The sequence below is a fragment of the Pituophis catenifer genome, unplaced genomic scaffold, assembly GCF_029215685.1.
Source record: "Pituophis catenifer annectens isolate HBS135680 unplaced genomic scaffold, rPitCat1.0.hap2 SCAF_10, whole genome shotgun sequence".
Lineage (NCBI taxonomy): Eukaryota > Metazoa > Chordata > Lepidosauria > Squamata > Colubridae > Pituophis > Pituophis catenifer.
Window position 1 is genome coordinate 17,345,384 of NW_027256890.1, and position 16,068 is coordinate 17,361,451.

General features: G+C 56.0%; 1 protein-coding gene across 1 annotated transcript; it reads left to right on the plus strand.

The window, feature by feature from the left end:
* The first annotated feature begins 913 nt into the window (after positions 1 to 913).
* On the plus strand, positions 914 to 13,525 carry LOC139322165 (threonine--tRNA ligase 1, cytoplasmic-like). The gene is made up of 18 exons (XM_070951164.1): positions 914 to 1,008; positions 1,398 to 1,588; positions 1,743 to 1,866; positions 2,175 to 2,299; positions 2,913 to 3,030; positions 4,577 to 4,641; positions 5,021 to 5,099; positions 5,787 to 5,933; positions 6,326 to 6,424; positions 7,198 to 7,364; positions 7,534 to 7,696; positions 7,836 to 7,973; positions 8,333 to 8,410; positions 9,829 to 9,929; positions 11,090 to 11,194; positions 11,425 to 11,497; positions 11,822 to 11,936; positions 12,280 to 13,525. The coding sequence occupies exons 1-18, from the start codon at positions 943 to 945 to the stop codon at positions 12,426 to 12,428; spliced, it is 2,103 nt and encodes a 700-aa protein (XP_070807265.1). The 5' UTR covers positions 914 to 942; the 3' UTR covers positions 12,429 to 13,525.
* Positions 13,526 to 16,068: the final 2,543 nt, after the last annotated feature.

The window sequence follows — 16,068 nt, forward strand, 5'->3', positions numbered from 1 at the left end:
TTCTAGTTGTGTCTTTCTCTGGAGGCCCATTGAAGGAACTCTATGCCTTGTGATAGACTGGGAGTAAACTGGTGGCTCGTTGGATGGACTGATTCATTTCACTGATTCTTTTATCTCTTATTTATCTCTTTATTTTGAAATGGTTCGGGCATCTAAGGCCTGGGTCCCAAGGATACAATTGTAATGCCCCATTCTGCGGGGAAAGCCCTGTTGAGCTAAGATCTGTTCCCAGGCAGACGTGGGATCAGGTGGGCAGTGGCCTTGTCTGGCATTTGGGGATCTCTAGAAGAAGCCTGACAGGCAGGCGGCTCTTTTTTTGCACAGGCTTTAAGATAATAGAGGAGAAAGCAGGACAATAAGAAGCCAGCATTGATAGGAACTCAGGGCTGAAAGCTGACGATTGCATCTGGTGGAGGTCAGGAGAGGGAGGGGTGCTGCGCCTTGACTTTAATTCCTCCCCCCCTTTCTCAAAAGGGACGAGTCTAAGGGGCGCAGGTTTCAATCTGCCTTCTGCAGCAGTTGGCAAGATCCCAATGGAAGACACTTTAGCGTAAATAAGTTAAAGCGCATTTGGGGCGGCGTTGAGGGAGTCATAAATTGCCTTAAAATATCTTTGTGGGGTTTTTTTTGGGGGGGGCGAGAGTGAGTAGTCGCCATCGTTCCAAATGAAGCCGGAACGTTCGTTTCTTCGGGTTTTTGTTGCAGCAGGGGAAAGAAAATAACGGCGTCCCTCCTTCCGGTGCTGGCGTGCGTGCGAGCCTATTGGCCGGCCGCACAGCCAATCCGCGGTCTTCTTCCTCTTTGCTTAGGCTGGGCCACGCCCACCCGCTGCCTGGTTTCGCGTGTCCGGGTCGCCCAGGGAAGGACGCGCGAGGGTTTTTTTTTTTTTTTTTTTTTTTTTGCACGTGGGAACGCGGGGCTGGGACACGGGTTCCCCGAGAGATGCGGCTCCTTCGCGTCTGGAAGAAGATCTGGGCGAGGAGGGGCGGCCCCCGCCGAGAATACACGGTCTGCTGCCTTTCTCGGGGGTCGCCTTTGATCCCTGCCTGTATTTCTGGGCGGCTCTTTTGCCTTTCGGGGGTTTCAAGGGCGTCTCTCGGGTCGCTGCTTAGTTTGCTCCCCCCAACCTGCTTTTTTCAGGAGGTGACAGGCAGGCATTCAACCGGGAAGGCTGGACCTGCAGGCTGCCTGGATTTGGAAGGGCTGCTTTTCGCTTGTGCGTGCAGGCAGGTTCAGGACAGCCCAATCAGGCAGATTTTCGGAGAGACGGTTGGCGGTTTCACGTCTTATCCCAATTCTGTGCCTGATCGGCCTCTTGGTCTTATGAGCCTCCCTGTGTCTTTGGGCCTTTCCCGCACAAGAGTCTCACTCTCGCTCTTCTCCCTTTCCCTCCTTAGGCAGCATCTCTTCCCTCCCAAGTTGCAGAGCGCCTGGCATTATACCAGAGGCTGAAGGCTGCTGCAGACGAGCGCCAAGCGGAGCAAACCCTCCGGGAGAAGCGTCCAATCTTGGTCTCCTTGCCAGATGGTCGAAGCATCGAGTGCGAATCCTGGACTATCACCCCTTATCAGCTGGCCTTGCAGATCAGGTGACTCTTAAGCACCCAAGCAGCTCTTTGCAATGATCCCAAGATACTTTCTTTCTCATGGAGTGGCATTTATTTATTCCAGGCAAATGTGTTTTTTTTTTCCCAAAAACCATTCATTGATCAAAACGAATCTAAACTCTCCTTTGTCCCCCAGTCAGAATCTGGCCAAGACGGCGGTGACAGCACGAGTGAACGGAAGCCTTTATGACTTGGATCGTCCTCTGGAGGGTGATGCCACTGTGGAATTCCTGGGGTTTGATTCTCAGGCCGGACAAGAGGTGAGAAGCAAGGAAGGAGCGCATTTGTTTGGGAGAGAGAAAAACGGGTGGTTGCACGCTCAACCTTCAGTTGGCAGCGCTTCAATCTGTCAAGGGCACCTTTTCCCCTTAAGAAAAGTGGGGTCCTTTTCTAGCTGAGCTCAGAAGGACCACTTCCAAGAAAGGGGCAAGGTGTCTCTGTTGGATGGATCTTTTGTCCTGATGTCGTTCCATGCATCTCCCTTGGCAAGGAATAACTCAGCAGGCCAACTCTGCTCAGTGCCCCCAGGAAGGCCGGTGCCCAACCGTCTCCTTGAATTTCTCCCCAGCTGTTCTGGCATTCCAGCGCCCACCTCCTGGGCGAGGCTGCTGAGCGCTTCTATGGTGCCCTGTTGTGCCACGGGCCCAGCACCGACCAGGGCTTCTTCTACGACCTGTATTTGGATGAGGAACGGTAGGTGGAAACCTGGGGAGAGGGTGTATGGTAGGACATTATTGGCCCCGAGAGGAGGTGGGGGCGCTTTGCTTGCCCGCCTTCATTCAAGGAGATGTTTTTGCTATGTTTTCTGCACTGAGCAGGGGTTGGTCTGGATGACCTCGGGGGTTGCAAGATTCTGTAAATAAAAAGAATGGACATGGTGTAATCCTTGCTCCTTTGCACAACCTTTGCATATCTTCAGGATGAACAGGCATGACAAAGAGGGTTTCCTGCCCTGTCACTGGGCCCATTCGAAGGGAGGGCAGCCCCTCTGGGGCCGTTCACATCAATGAAGGAGCCTGTCATGCTTCTAACGCCCACTAGGTGTCCTCGCAGGCTGTGCTGTGAGGTGGTTGTGATCTGTCACTTGATTGGGTGGAAGGGCCCAGCAGGTGGCAGCATTGGCTGAGCCGACTTGGATGGGAGACCACCAGGAGACCCCCAAGTGATAGACCAGCTTAAAAAGCCACACAAAGACTCTGGCAAAGAGGAGGAAGAACTCTTCCCTTGGTGGTTCATTTTCCCCCAATGCCCTGTTTTATTACAATCTGCTCCCCCTCCCCCGCATCCCTGAATCTTCCCATCCCAGGAAGGTGTCTAGTAAAGACCTCCCCACCCTGGAAGAGCTCTGCAAAGTGACCGTCGCAGCCAAGGTCCCTTTTGAACGGCTGGAGGTTTCCCGAGAGGATCTGCTGGAGCTCTTCAAGGTAGGATCCCTTGATGGGATTTGTAGTCCATCCCCCTCAGAGGCTCCAGGTGGGGGAAAGAAAGGCAGCCTTGGGTGCCCTTCAGACGGACATTGGCAGAGGTCACGTTTCCCTGTTGTTTTTTTAAGATCCAACATGGAGGTTCTGGGCCCAACCGCCAGGAAAGGCAATTCTGCCCATTTGGGGGGGCTCCAGAATGTGGCCTTCCTGCCCTCCCCCCTTGGAGCTCTTCTCTGCTTTAACGGACAGACTTCAAAGCCTTTGACGGTGCCACCGCCAGAAGCCGTTGCTTCCCGCTGGCATTTCCCTGCCCAAATTTTTAATCCCGTAAATTCACCCGTCTGGGGAGAGGAACAGGTTGCTCAAGGCTCTGATGGCTGACACATTTTTTTTTTTTTGAAACGGGAACACAGGCGCTCGGGCTGCCACAGGATGTGAGGAGGCCTTGAGGTCTGGAAGAGCAGCTTCCTGAAAGCATATCTTAGTCACGGTGTCCCAAGTAGAGCCTCTGTGGTCAGGAGCAGTTTACCTCAAGTGCCGGTTGCCGCAGAGCTGGCTGCCTGTTTGGGGAAACAGGAAGTCGAGCGAAAAAGGCCATGATCTGAACAAGCAGGATTGTTTACCACCCAAACAACTTGGCTGCTGCCAAGGGTTACCCACAGATGAGCCAGCATTTTTCAGGGGCCGATTCAGAAAATGGCTTTGCAGTTTTTATTTACTTGTTTTTTTACTAATCATCCTTGGCGCCTCCATCCAAAACTTGTGCTTGTGATGACCCACAGTAATAAAAATAGCTACCGAATTATCTCAGAGAGAGGAGGTAGACCTGTAATTAAAGCACAATCAAAAACAACACAGCAGTTAATTATAACCTACTTTGGCAGCCGAAATGACCTAATTTTAAAAGTTTGTGTGAATCCTGATATCTTTTCCTGCACGAGAGCAATCAAGAAGGATCACGCCTCGCCTCTAGTAGCAGGGAGTTCCAAAGCCCCTGGAAACCTTTTGCGAGAGTTTTAAGTGGAGGGAGGTGCCTGATTTATTTCAATGTCTCTGGATTTCCCAGAGTGGGGGTTCCTTAAAAAAGCAGCAGGGTCCACAGCGTTTTTAGGCTGTTTTGATTATTTTTAGACAACTTAGAAGCCAGCTTTGCTCCAGAATGAGACAAAATTCTTTAAAATTTGGAGAAGGTGTGACTCCAGCCGTGAGTCAAACCTTTGGCTTCAAGCAGCTCACCCATCCTGGTGGGGAGTGGGACCTGCTGCTTGGTTTTCAGCCCCGAGGAGAGACGAGGTGCAGGGAAAAAGGCCAAGGCCGGAGGAGGAATGGGCTGGGCAGCTGGGCATGGGATGGCAAAGGGAGAGGAGGACATGGGTGCAGGTGAGCTGTCCTCCCCTCTGGCTCTGCCGCCTTTGAGGCGGTGGGGAGGATTTCTGTTCGACCCTTAATTAAATGAATTAATGGGGAGGGGGTGTAAACGTTCTCCCCAAACTTCTGGGTCCTTCGGCAGCCCAGATGGGAATCGATTTCTCTTCCTGCCTTTCAGCACAACCGATTCAAGCTGGATATCATCGGACGGCGCGTGAAGTCTCGGACTGCCACCGTCTACAGGTGAGACCCTGCAGCAGGTGGGGAGGGGATGGGGATGGCTGCCCAGCGGCCCCCTCCCCAGATCTACAGCCCCAGGGGGTTTCCCCTATTCGGCCCATGTTTGGCTTCCTTTCTGGATTGGCTCACTTGCTGGAGTTACCTAAAGACCAGACCACGCTGCAACCTTGCTCTGGATATCTAGAAACACCCTTTAGCAAATTCTGCCGGGGAGTCACATGCTCATGAGGGCTAGAAACCTGAGCAGTGTTCAGATGACTTCATTTACAGCTGTAATTCTCGTGAATTTTGCAGCGGTTGCGTTTATTGCAACAAACCTCAAGGAACTCAGCCGGCCTGCTTTCCGCATGGCCTCATCCTGCTTCCTCTTTTCTGTGCCTAGATGTGGGACGTTAGTCGATCTCTGCCAGGGGCCCCACTTGCGGCACAGCGGGGAGATCCGAGCCCTGAAACTCCTCAAGGTTTGTGCCCCCACCCCCTCCGAGACGAAAGCGTCGAGTGGTTTTCCATCACATGCTGGGCAGATGGTTAAAATGTTCCAGGCCTTTCTGGATTGCGAAGAGAATTTAGTTTAAAAGTGTAAAATAAAAGGCGGGCCTATGCTTTATTGTAAACAGCCCATAGACCTTCAGCTGTCAGGCAATTTTAAATGCTTAATAAATAGGAATACATTTACTTGCACACTCCAGGGGTCTCCGCACTTGTTCAGTTTAAGATTTGTGGACTTCAACTCCCAGAATCCCTCAACCAGTCATACATGGCTGGCTGGGGAATTCTGGGAGTTGAAGTCCGCCAGTCTTACAACGGCCAAGTTTGGAGACCTCTGGTTTACTCAAGAGCAACCCCTGGGGTTTGTAAAGAGCCCGGACTTTCCGTCTTGCCCTCTGCAAACTGCGTAGCCTCTTGTCTCGAGTGGCTTTCCCTACCCTGAAGCAGAACGATGGGAATTGTAGTCTCTCCAATTGAGGCTGGACCTTTCCCCATCCTCCCTGGAGAATGGGGGACTCGGGGGGTCCATGCCATGTGGGTAAATCTGGGGCTCGCTGTGCAGCCGATGAAGCCAAGGGGGCAGGCAGGCCCCTAGCCGAGTTGGCACAGGCCCCAGGAGCGCCCCCAAAGGTGCCACCCACCCTCCTCTTCCTTTGCAGAACTCTGCCACCTCCTGGCAAGGAGACCCTTCCGGAGAGTCCCTGCAACGCATCTATGGCATCGCCTTCCCCAGCGCCCAGCAGTTGGCCGCCTGGGAGCGTGCCCAGGAAGAGGCTGCCCAGCGGGACCACCGGCGCATCGGAAAGGTGGGTGCCCGTGATACAGGCCTCGACTCTCTTGCTCTCTCGCCCCGTGCCCAAGACGACCTCCCTGGGCCAGGGAGAAACTTTAGTATTCTTGGTCCATCCGGGGGGGTTTTGCCCAGGATCACAATTTCCACGCAGCTGAAATCTTGAGAATGGCTCTTCCGACCTCCTTCTGGACTAGGAACTTGGGATGGCCTCTTCAGATGAAAAGGGAGGCTTTTTTAGTAACTTTCTTTCCCAAAGCAAGTGGTTTTTCCCCACCTGGGTGCATGTGGATTGAAGTTAGGGTGAAATGGAGAGAGGGGGCCTGTCCTGGCCTGCTCTCTCAGAGGGGAATTTTGGAAGTTAGACCCACCCAGACCAGCTTCTCCGTCTTTCTGGTTTCCTGGCAGGACCAGGAACTTTTCTTCTTCCATCCGTTGAGCCCCGGGAGCTGCTTCTTCCTTCCCAAAGGGACCCACATCTACACAACCCTCATGGACTTCATCAAGGTGTGTGTGTGTGTGTGTGTATCTGTGTCGTGTTGTGTGGGGCAGAATACAGCACAATCCCCCTAGGTGGGTAATGAAATAACGCCCAGCCTGGTAGAGGGAAAACGTAGGTTGTTTGGCTGGGGCCTCCTCTCCTCTTCCCCCTTGTGTAGAAACAGGAAATGTGGCTCTTCTTGTCTGATTGGATGGAGAAGGCAGAGGAGCCGGATTAATGGATCGATCAATCAATCGATCGATCGATCGATTATTGGTTTTTTTATTAAGTTTCTATGCCAGCCATCTCTGGCAAGGTGACTTTATTTTTGGGGGGGGGGCGCTACAAATTGCAGAAACCAGTGAAAAACAGTAAAATGATTCAGAGGAACCAACATTGAAATATTATTAAAATATTCCACGCCTACAAGAGCCAAGAGGGTCGATGGATGGATGGGCTTTGAAAGGTGCAGGCTGGGCTTCCGTGGAAGGAAGGGCCCCTCCCGGATCCTTCCCCATCCGAGTAATTTGGGGGGGGGGGGTGTTAAGCTTTGGGGAGGGTGTTTCTCCAGGACAGGAGAAGCGGAGACGTGGAAAGCTTCTTGGGGGCTGTTTTTGCAAGATTATTTCCCCGTGTCTGGGAAGATGGTGCGAAGGCCTCGGTTTGGAACTGGGCAGGTTTTCAAATCAGTGTTGCAGGAGGCGAAAACGTGCTGGGTCACGCAGGTGTTGGTAGAAGCGGAGCTGTCTTTATTCACACCCGCAGGTGGCATCGCTCAAACAGGCCCATTTGTTTGCAGAGCGAGTACCTTATGCGTGGCTTCTCAGAAGTCATCACCCCCAACGTTTTCAACGCCAAACTCTGGGAAATGTCCGGTCACTGGGAACATTACGGCGAGAACATGTTCACCTTCCCTGTGGAAGACCAGACCTTTGCCCTCAAGCCCATGAATTGTCCCGGCCACTGGTGAGGGGGGGGGCGTTTCTGGTGGTGGAGTGAGGGCGGGTGAGATTTAAGATCCAGACGCAAATCCGGTTTCCCTGGGAGGACCCCCGGAGATCCCACCCGCTTCTGGAATCGGGGAACGATAAGAGGGTTCCTTCTGGGAGCTGAGATCTCGTCTCGTGTTTGACAGCCTCATGTTCAGCCACCGGCCCCGATCCTGGCGGGAGCTGCCCCTGCGGCTGGCCGACTTTGGGGTGCTCCATCGCAACGAGTCCTCGGGGGCTCTGACGGGGCTGACGCGGGTCCGGCGCTTCCAGCAGGATGATGCCCACATCTTCTGCTCCATGGACCAGGTGGGGAGGCTGGCCGGGAGATGCCAGCATGGCTGAACCCGAGAGCTTCATCTTGCTGAGCAACGCCTGGTGCCCGCTTGGGAGGGGGCTACCAGGGCAAGCAGCTGAGGATCCCCTCCCCCTCCTCTTCCCAATTCAGCTGGAGGGCGAGATCAGAGGCTGCCTCGATTTCCTGCAGGCCGTTTACTCCGTCTTCGGATTCACGTTCCGCTTCTTCCTCTCCACCCGCCCCCAACACTTTCTCGGGGACCCCCCTCTCTGGGATCAGGCCGAGCAGGTAAGAATGGCAGCGGCAGCGTCACTCTCCCCCACCGGCAGGCAGTCCTCCCGTTGAGGGTGAGGGTGAGCCCCCCTCCAGACCAGCTGCTGGGGTAGAGAGCCAGGTGGGCTTGGAGCGCCTCCGCCTCCCCGTCCTGCCACAGCCGTGAAGGGGCCCTCCCTGAGGCTGGCACAGCCACTCTGCAGGCAGCTCTGTTGTCTTTTAAGGTGGGTCCTTTTGCTGGGTGAGGCTTGGGGAGGTTCTCGGCTTCCCACTGACCCGTGCCAGAGACGGGCCTTTCATGCGGGAGCCGCCCTTGGCAGCAGCCGTGACGGGATCAGGACAGCCTCCTAACGGCTCCCCCTTTTCCCTCCCAGCTGTTGGAAAAGAGCCTCCGGGAGTTTGGCCAACCGTGGGAACTCAACCCCGGGGACGGCGCCTTCTATGGGCCCAAGGTCAGTCGGGGCTGGTCGGGCAGCAGCCCTGCGGGAAGGGCTTAGACAGAATCAGAAAATGGAGGGGTTCCTAAGAGGTCATTTAGCCCAGCCCCTGGCGGAGGTGAGATGCTTTGACCGGTGGCTTTCAGACACGGAGTAAGGGCTGCCCCCAACCTCCCAGAGAAGGGCTGAAGAAAGGGCAGGCAAAACGGCCCCACAGCTTTGGGGGGTTACGAATGGGAGATCGCCGTTGCCTTTTTGGCTGCTGCCTCACCCGGCTGGCTGCCTGGCCCTCCTTTCGCAGTCCGAGATCCTTCTGAAGCCGCTTCAGGCATGAATCACGGCCTGGGGACGTCACCGCTGAACTGTTTATGTTATGGGCGTGGTGCCCCAGGCCTGCTCTGCCCACCCCCGCCTGGGTTTATGGGGTGACTCTGAGTGATCTCAGGCTCGTAAATCTGAGCGTTGACTTTGCCAGCCGGAAGGGCAGTGAGGGGCCAAAGGGGAGGCTGCCTTTGCCTCTGACCTCTGACCCGTCCACCTTCCTCCGCTCCTGACCTCAGCATTCCTGTCTGCTGAATGGGTCTCCTCCAGGCCAGGAATCCAGTCGTCCTCCTCCCCGGGGCTGCCGGCCTCTTGATGCCCACCCAGGGGTGAAGTCCAGCAGGTTCTGACAGGTTCTGGAGAACCGGTAGCGGAAATTTTGAGTAGTTCAGAGAACCGGCAAATACTACCTCTGGCTGGCCCCAGAGTGGGGTGGGAATGGGGATTTTGCAATATCCTTCCCCTGCCACGCCCACAGAACCGGTAGTAAAAAAGTGTGGATTTCACCAGTGCCAACCCCACGCATGGCACATGGAGGTCATGACCTCTTGCCACAGAAGTGGGTGGCTATAGAACCGTAGCCTGAATGGAAGCAAGTGGGCAGTGGCCAAGTTTCTAGTTCTCATGATTTGCAGTTTTACAGCTCCCCCTCCTTCGAATTGCATGGCCTCCACACAAAAGGCTTTTGTGCCAAGTCAATTCCCTGCCTGGGAGGCAGCAGCTCAGGAGCAGCCGCGTCTTTTGAGTTTAAAAAACGGAGCCACTTGAGTAGCTGTGGGTAGCACAGCTGGATTTCCAAGCCGTGCAGGTGCTTAGATCCTCCAGGGCGGCTCTGATTCTCCACCCAGTTCCACGTTTATTATTTCAGTAGCCGTGAGAGAAAACGTTTCTTCAGGGCTGGGCTGATGCCCGAATGCCCCCTCCCGTCTCATCCGGTTTAGCAGCAGCAGCAGAAACAGAAGGGCCCAATCCTCGGGGGGAGGGGGAAGCTTTCCGTGGATTTTCTCCACCTCGAGATTCTTCGCTTTTGGGCTGGTTGCAGTCCAACCGGTGAAGCTTCCTTGAGGACGGTGGGCTTCCTCGGGGGGCTCAGGCTGATGCTTCGTCTGCAGGTGGACATTCAGATCCAGGACGCTCTGGGCCGATACCACCAGTGTGCCACCATTCAGCTGGACTTCCAGATGCCGCTTCGCTTTGACCTCTCCTACCAGGGGTGAGGGCCCCACCCTGGGAAAACTTGGGGAATCCTTCCTTCCTCCCCCCCATTCCTAGGTTGGAAAGGGGCTCTCGATCACTCGGCAGAAGGTTTGGGGGGCCCTCCTGGCACTGAGGCTCTCCTCTCTCCCCCTTCCTTCATCCCCGAATCCTCTTTTTTTCCTTACTCCCGTATTTTTGGCTATCCCCCCCCCCTCCCATGAAAAACAAAAATCAAGTTGCATGACGTGCATCCAGACAGGCCTGGGAAGAAAATGGGCTTTTTTGTCAAATCTGTGGGGCCTTCTCCTTTTTTTAAAAAAACAACAACCACCACCACAATGATCTAAACGTTAGCTCAGCCCCTGGCCCTGCCTCTGGCAGGCAATCCGGCTGTGACCGCAGAAGCCCTGCGTGACGCTTGCGGGGACTCAGCGACGTAGACGGGAGAGGCGCTTCCGTCAGAGGGGCGGCTGAGCCCCGAGTTCCCCTTTTCCCTTCCCTCGGCTGAGGCCTCTGTGCCCCCTGACGCCCCCCCCCCCAGGGGAAGAGGAACCGCCAAGCAGGAATCCCGGGGAGGGAAAGGCAGAGATGGAGGAGCCAGGGTGAAGAAGTGTGGGAGGCTCTGGTGCCACAGCCAGAAGTCCCCAAACGTGGCACCTCGGGGCCAGAGCTGCTCTGCCAGTTGGTCATTTTAAAATCGTTCGAATTTGGGCTGAATTGCAGGGCGGCCCTTTGAGCCAAATACTTTCTCAACCCTCCAATGCAGAACAAGGTTTCTGTCCGTCCATCCGTCCGTCCCCCCAGTCCTGTCAGCCCGAGGGGGGGAGTGAGCTGAGAGGGCCAGAATTGGGCCCAATGCCACCGCTCTGCAGGCCCATCCCAGCTCGAGCTGGGCTTCAATAGAAACAGGACTTTTGCGTTTTGCTCTTCCAACTTCCTAGTCCTTATGAAGGCGAAGGGGTGCTTCAGAGCATTGGGTGTGGGTGGGTGTGATTCCCTTCAAGCCTGCATGGTGAGAGGCGCCCCCTCCCTTCTGATTAAAAGACGAGGGGCTGCAGAACAGTGCCCCCCGTTTTAGTCTCTATAGGGCGGGCTGGACCACCCCAAAAGGTGGTGGGCAGAGGCCCCCCGAGGGTGGCACGAGAGTCCCAGCCCTGCCGTCTGTCTCCCCTGCAGCAGGGACAATGGGGCCCCCGAGAGGCCGGTCATGATCCACCGGGCAGTGCTTGGCTCTGTGGAGAGGATGCTGGCAGTCTTGGCCGAGAATTACGGGGGCAAGTGGTGAGTGAGTGGGGCCCTCTCGCTCAGCCCCCCCGCCTCTATTTCTGCTGAGTGGGGGGAGGGGGGGCTCCCCCGAGGGGGCAGGAATTAAACTCTGCTTCCAGTTAGGAGGAGGCGGGCTTCTTGCTGGCTGCAGGGGCCCGGAGGAGTGGTGGGTTTTGAGGGTTGCCAGGGTAGGATTGGCTGGAGGGGGGGTCCAGGCCAAGCTGTGCTTTGCTCCCCTTTCCCAGGCCCTTCTGGCTGTCCCCCTCCCAAATCATGGTGATTCCGGTGGGCCCGGACGCAGAGGAGTACGCTGCCGAGGTGAGAGATGAGCCCCCCCTCAGTGGCTCAGCCAGGGGGGCAGGGAATTGGGGGGAGGGGATAGAAATCCTAGGGAGAAAGGCTGAAATGGGGTTGGGGGAACCTTCCAACCTCAGAATCAACTTGGGCGAATGGTGGGCATGGGGGAAACGCCCCTAATTTGGCAAGTAAGCAAATCTACTGCAGGTGCTGAGAAGACCCCCTCGTTTGGGGGAGTTGGCATCCCCACAGCCTCCCACCCCCCCGACTCCCAGTGCAAGAGCAGCCGGGGAGTGGGGGGAGAGGGGGACTGAACTGGCCTTTGCTGGACTTTCTTCTGGGCAGGTCCACCGGCTCTTCCAGCAGGCGGGATTCCAGACAGACTTGGATGTCGATTCGGGAGTGACCCTCAACCGCAAAATCCGAAGAGCCCAGCTGGCCCAGTATAACTTCCAGTTTGGTACGTTGGCATCGGCCGGGGCTGGGTGGGGGGCGCAAGGGAAGTGGGTGGGCCAAACAGACTCAGCTCAAACAAGCCAGGAGAAGGTGGGCCACCAGAACTCGGGAGATGACCGGATCTCCCATGTTGCTGGGCCGAAGGATCCCAGGCACCGATCTCTCCTGGTGGGAGATTTCCCTCCTGGTGGTCAATCGAATCGCTTCTGCTCGGCTGGGCAGGGGGATGCAAAGGGTTTGTGACGTAGCAGGGAAAACACAGAAGTGGACTCATCAGGCTTTTGTGAGCAGGGGTGATTGGAGGAAGGGGCGAGGGGTCTGGGGGTCAGGCTGCTTCTCCCCTGCAGTGGTCGGCCGGAAGGAGGTGACCCACCGCACGGTCAACGTCCGCAGCCGAGACAACCACCGTCATGGGGAGAGAGATTTGCACGAGGTGCAGCACCGGCTCCGGGAACTCCAGGAGACGCGGGCCAGAAACGCGGAGGAGCTCTTCTGAGCCAAAGGCTGGCATGCTTCACGTGCCCAGGAGGGGGCTCTGAGGCTCCACCCTTCGTTCCAAGGACCTAGTCCTCACTGAGGAGTCGAGGCTGAGAAGCAGCCGCCCGAGGGCTCAGGATCTCCCGCCGTCAGGCACCTGTCTCCCTCCTAGCCGAGTGCTCTGGAGATCCCCCATCCTTCCTCGGGGGGGCAGCACAGCTTCCTGGAGCGCCTGGCATTACCTGGGCTGATCACCTGCACGAGACCCAGCTGGGCCACCCTCTGGAGGTCCTCAGCAGCTCTGGGACTCTCTCTCCCCCCCCCCCCCGTTCAGTGCCCTTTCCTGGAGGCATGCATAGCTGTATTTGGGGGAGGGGGTGCAAAAACCTTTCCTGACCCAGGAAGGTCAACTTACAAGTTAGCTCTGGATCCCCTGGCCAACCCTCCCCCTCCCTCCCTCCTGGGGATGTTTTGATGCCCCTGCTGATAAGGGCTGACCCCCCAGATGTCCAAGGAGTGACACAGAGGAAGCTCTGGGGGGAGGGGGGTCCTTCCCCCAGCTGACTCAGAAGCTGTCCCCCCCCCTTGCTTAAGAGCTGGAAACTTCCATAATGCAAAGGAGAAAAGCTGGGAGGGGCAGCTTGAGCTTCTCGCAAGGATTCCTCCCGTCTCTCTCAGGAAAATGTGTGGCACGCCTGTGAATGCTCTGGGCAACTGAACCTCCATGATCCGAGGCAGTCTACCTCCGTGTACGGGGAAGGCTCTGCTTTCCGGAACAGGACGTGCCTGTTGTGGCCCATCAGCAGACAGGCCTCCCGGAGCCGGCCTTGGTGACGGCTCCCAAAACAGTTTGGCCCCAGAGGTGACTGTCGATCAGCGCTGACTCAGTTGCTCTCGGAGCCAGGCGTGGCTCTTCCCCCTGGAGGTTCGAAACAGCTCCTGAGTGGAGACTGGCAGCCGCTGCACTGAGGGTGCTGAGGGGGGGGGGGTGTTGCAGCCCCTCCCTCAGGGCTCCCTAATCCTCAGTGGGGCAAAGCATTTTCACTCGCCTTTCGGGAAAACCTCCCCAAAGCATCGTTCACCTGTAGCAGAATGAAATAAACCCTCTTCAATCTATGCTGGTTTAATTCACTTCCTTAAAGGGGTGGGGGGAGAGGCTGCTCTTAGTAATTTGTACAGGGGGCACCTGCGGTAAGCTCAGCACTCTGCCCATGCTCAGGAGCCTGCTTCTGTGCGGTGGAATCGGGGGTCCCCCGCCTGCTAAACGGTGGGATTGTCCCTCCCCAGTGTGCCCTGAAGGCAAGAGGCTTTTCTTCGCCCACTGAGCCTGGCATCTCAGGCTGGTTCTCCTTTGGAGGCCTCACGCCAGGCCCCCTCTGGCCTGCACCCTTCCGTTGGGAGAGGGGCTGCCCCAGATTTCCAAAGCCGAGGGGGGAGGCGGTGGGCACGGGGCCAAGGCCGTCACCTGCTGGCGTGTTTCCCCTCAGGGTCTTGGCAGGAACGGAGGTGCCACCTTCGCCCGTCTTGCGTCTTTGCAGAGGGGTGGGGGCCGTTCTGGATTGGGGGGGGATGTCATTTTCATAACTGGCCACTTGTTTCTCAAGGAGCTGACGTGTCTGTGCAATGTTTGTCTTTCATAACTGCTCCCCCCACCCCTCCACCGGCTGTTTTCCAGGGAGCCCAACGACTCATGTGAGCAAAAAGTGAGTGGGAGGCCCTGTTGCAAACCAGCCCCCCCCACTGGCGGGGGGGGCACCGGTCTGGGCTCCCTTGCGCAAATCGGCTCCTGACACCCACGCGCCCACCTGCTCTCCTCCGAGTGGCTTTCTGCTAAAAAAAAAAAAAAAACAATGTGGACCGGATCCTTGAAAATTTCCACTTCTCTGAGAAAGTCTTCCATCCATCCATCCTTCCTTCCTCTTGACTTTTTCTCTTTTCTTTTCTTTTCTTTTCTTTTCTTTTCTTTTCTTTTCTTTTCTTTTCTTTTCTTTTCCTCCTCCTCTCCCTTCCCTTTCAAAGCAGGCCTTCCTTCTTAAGGCCAGCCCTTCTTCCCCCAGGGGCTTTCCTGGCTGAATTAAAGGGTGGGGGGGGAGCATGGACCCGTGTTGTCAGGCCTGGCCTCAGCTGCACGTCCCAAACCCACCGAGGGACAATGGCAGCTTTGTTCCTTCCTGGCGTTACTCATCCTGACACGGAGGTGCGGAGCTGTCTTGAGCCTCTGCAGCTCATTACAACACTCGCTTTCCTTGGAACAGAAGGCAGGGCTCCTTCAGCCCTCGGGCCGCACGTTCCTTTGACACCGAGGACGAGGGGCAGGTGCCCTTAATTTCCCCAATAAACTTTGGCCAACCCTCCGGAGGGCTGAGATCTGGGCTGGCAGAAGCCTGTGGTGTCCCGGGGACATTCCTGGGGACACTTCAGGACATCCATTCTGCCCCTTGTGAGTCCAGGAAAGTCCAGAGAAGAGGGAGGCCTGCTAGGATCTCCGGGCAGATGGCATCAAGCCAACCCTGGCCCCACGGAGCGCCCCCTCAAGCTGCTTTTAGGACACGGGAGGGTTAGGGGCCCAGTTGAGTTTCCAGGCTGATCTTGAAGGAGCCAAGCCGGGTCTGCTGAGATGGGATCTTGGCCTGGAAAAAGGCCACCCCAAACTGCCCTTTCGACTCACAGCCGGGGCCACTTGAGTTGCGGTTCACCCTGTGCCAACAGGAAAGGCCCAGGAGTGCCTCTGCCTCCCCTCAGGCTGGCCGGTCACTTCACGGAGGAATCCAGATGGCTCCAAGCAAGGCAACTTCAGTGGGTCCTTTGTCTCTGGACATAAAAGAGGAAACTTCTGGCAGAGGGAAGACTTTGGAAATGCCGGTTTTTAAGGGCAGCCTGCAGAAACAGAATCCCACCCGGGGAAGGGAGGAGATGCTCTGTCACATAGCAAAATGGGGAGGGTCTTCCGGAATCCCATGGCTTGGCTTAGAGAGTCAGGGGAGCCAGCAGGGAGTTTCAGGATGTTTGCAGCCGATTCTGTGGCTTGACCTCATGCATCGCCCCAGGCCAGACAAAGCAAAACCAAGATGACCAGCAGGCTGTCCAAAGCAGGTTATTGTGGCTCGTGTGGTTTAACGCTCAGCCACAACGGCTCTCCTCCAGCCACGGAGCAGCTGCACCCAGAGAGGATGCCTGGCCACCCCCTCGCCCAGGTCCTTCCCCACAATCCCTTGCAAAGAGTCTGCAAGAGAGGGGAAAACCGGGAATTTTGACTTACAACGGCTGGCATGACAATTAGTGGACAAGACAGGAAAATTGCAAATGACACCAAACAATAAGGAGGAATAAGGATTGTTTTAAAAACTTATGGTTTTCCCCCAAAAAATAGCCATTTGTGACAGCACACCAGCAAATAGGAAGGGGATGGAAAAAGAAAAAAGTTACGAAAGAAAGGGAGCTCATGAGAAAATGTGCTTTTTAATATTTTAAGGGTCACCCATTCACATTTGCCTTTGAAATTCCATCTGCCTTTTTGCAGTCTCTCTTCCTTGAGACTCACTGACTGCTGACTTCTGAACCTGGCTCCAGAACCATGGAAGTGGTGGTCTGAAGGAATACTCTCTTGGGCCAGGCATAACCACCAGGCTCCTGGGAACTGAGGCGAATTCTGCAGAATC

What these genes read in the sequence shown, in the direction of transcription:
- LOC139322165 (XM_070951164.1), top strand. Translation starts at nt 943, where the DNA reads ATGCGGCTCCTTCGCGTCTGGAAGAAGATCTGGGCGAGGAGGGGCGGC. An exon ending in CGGACTGCCACCGTCTACAG is followed by an intron (nt 4,642 to 5,020) that starts GTGAGACCCTGC and finishes TTCTGTGCCTAG; the next exon opens with ATGTGGGACGTTAGTCGATC. An exon ending in CAGAGGAGTACGCTGCCGAG is followed by an intron (nt 11,498 to 11,821) that starts GTGAGAGATGAG and finishes TCTTCTGGGCAG; the next exon opens with GTCCACCGGCTCTTCCAGCA.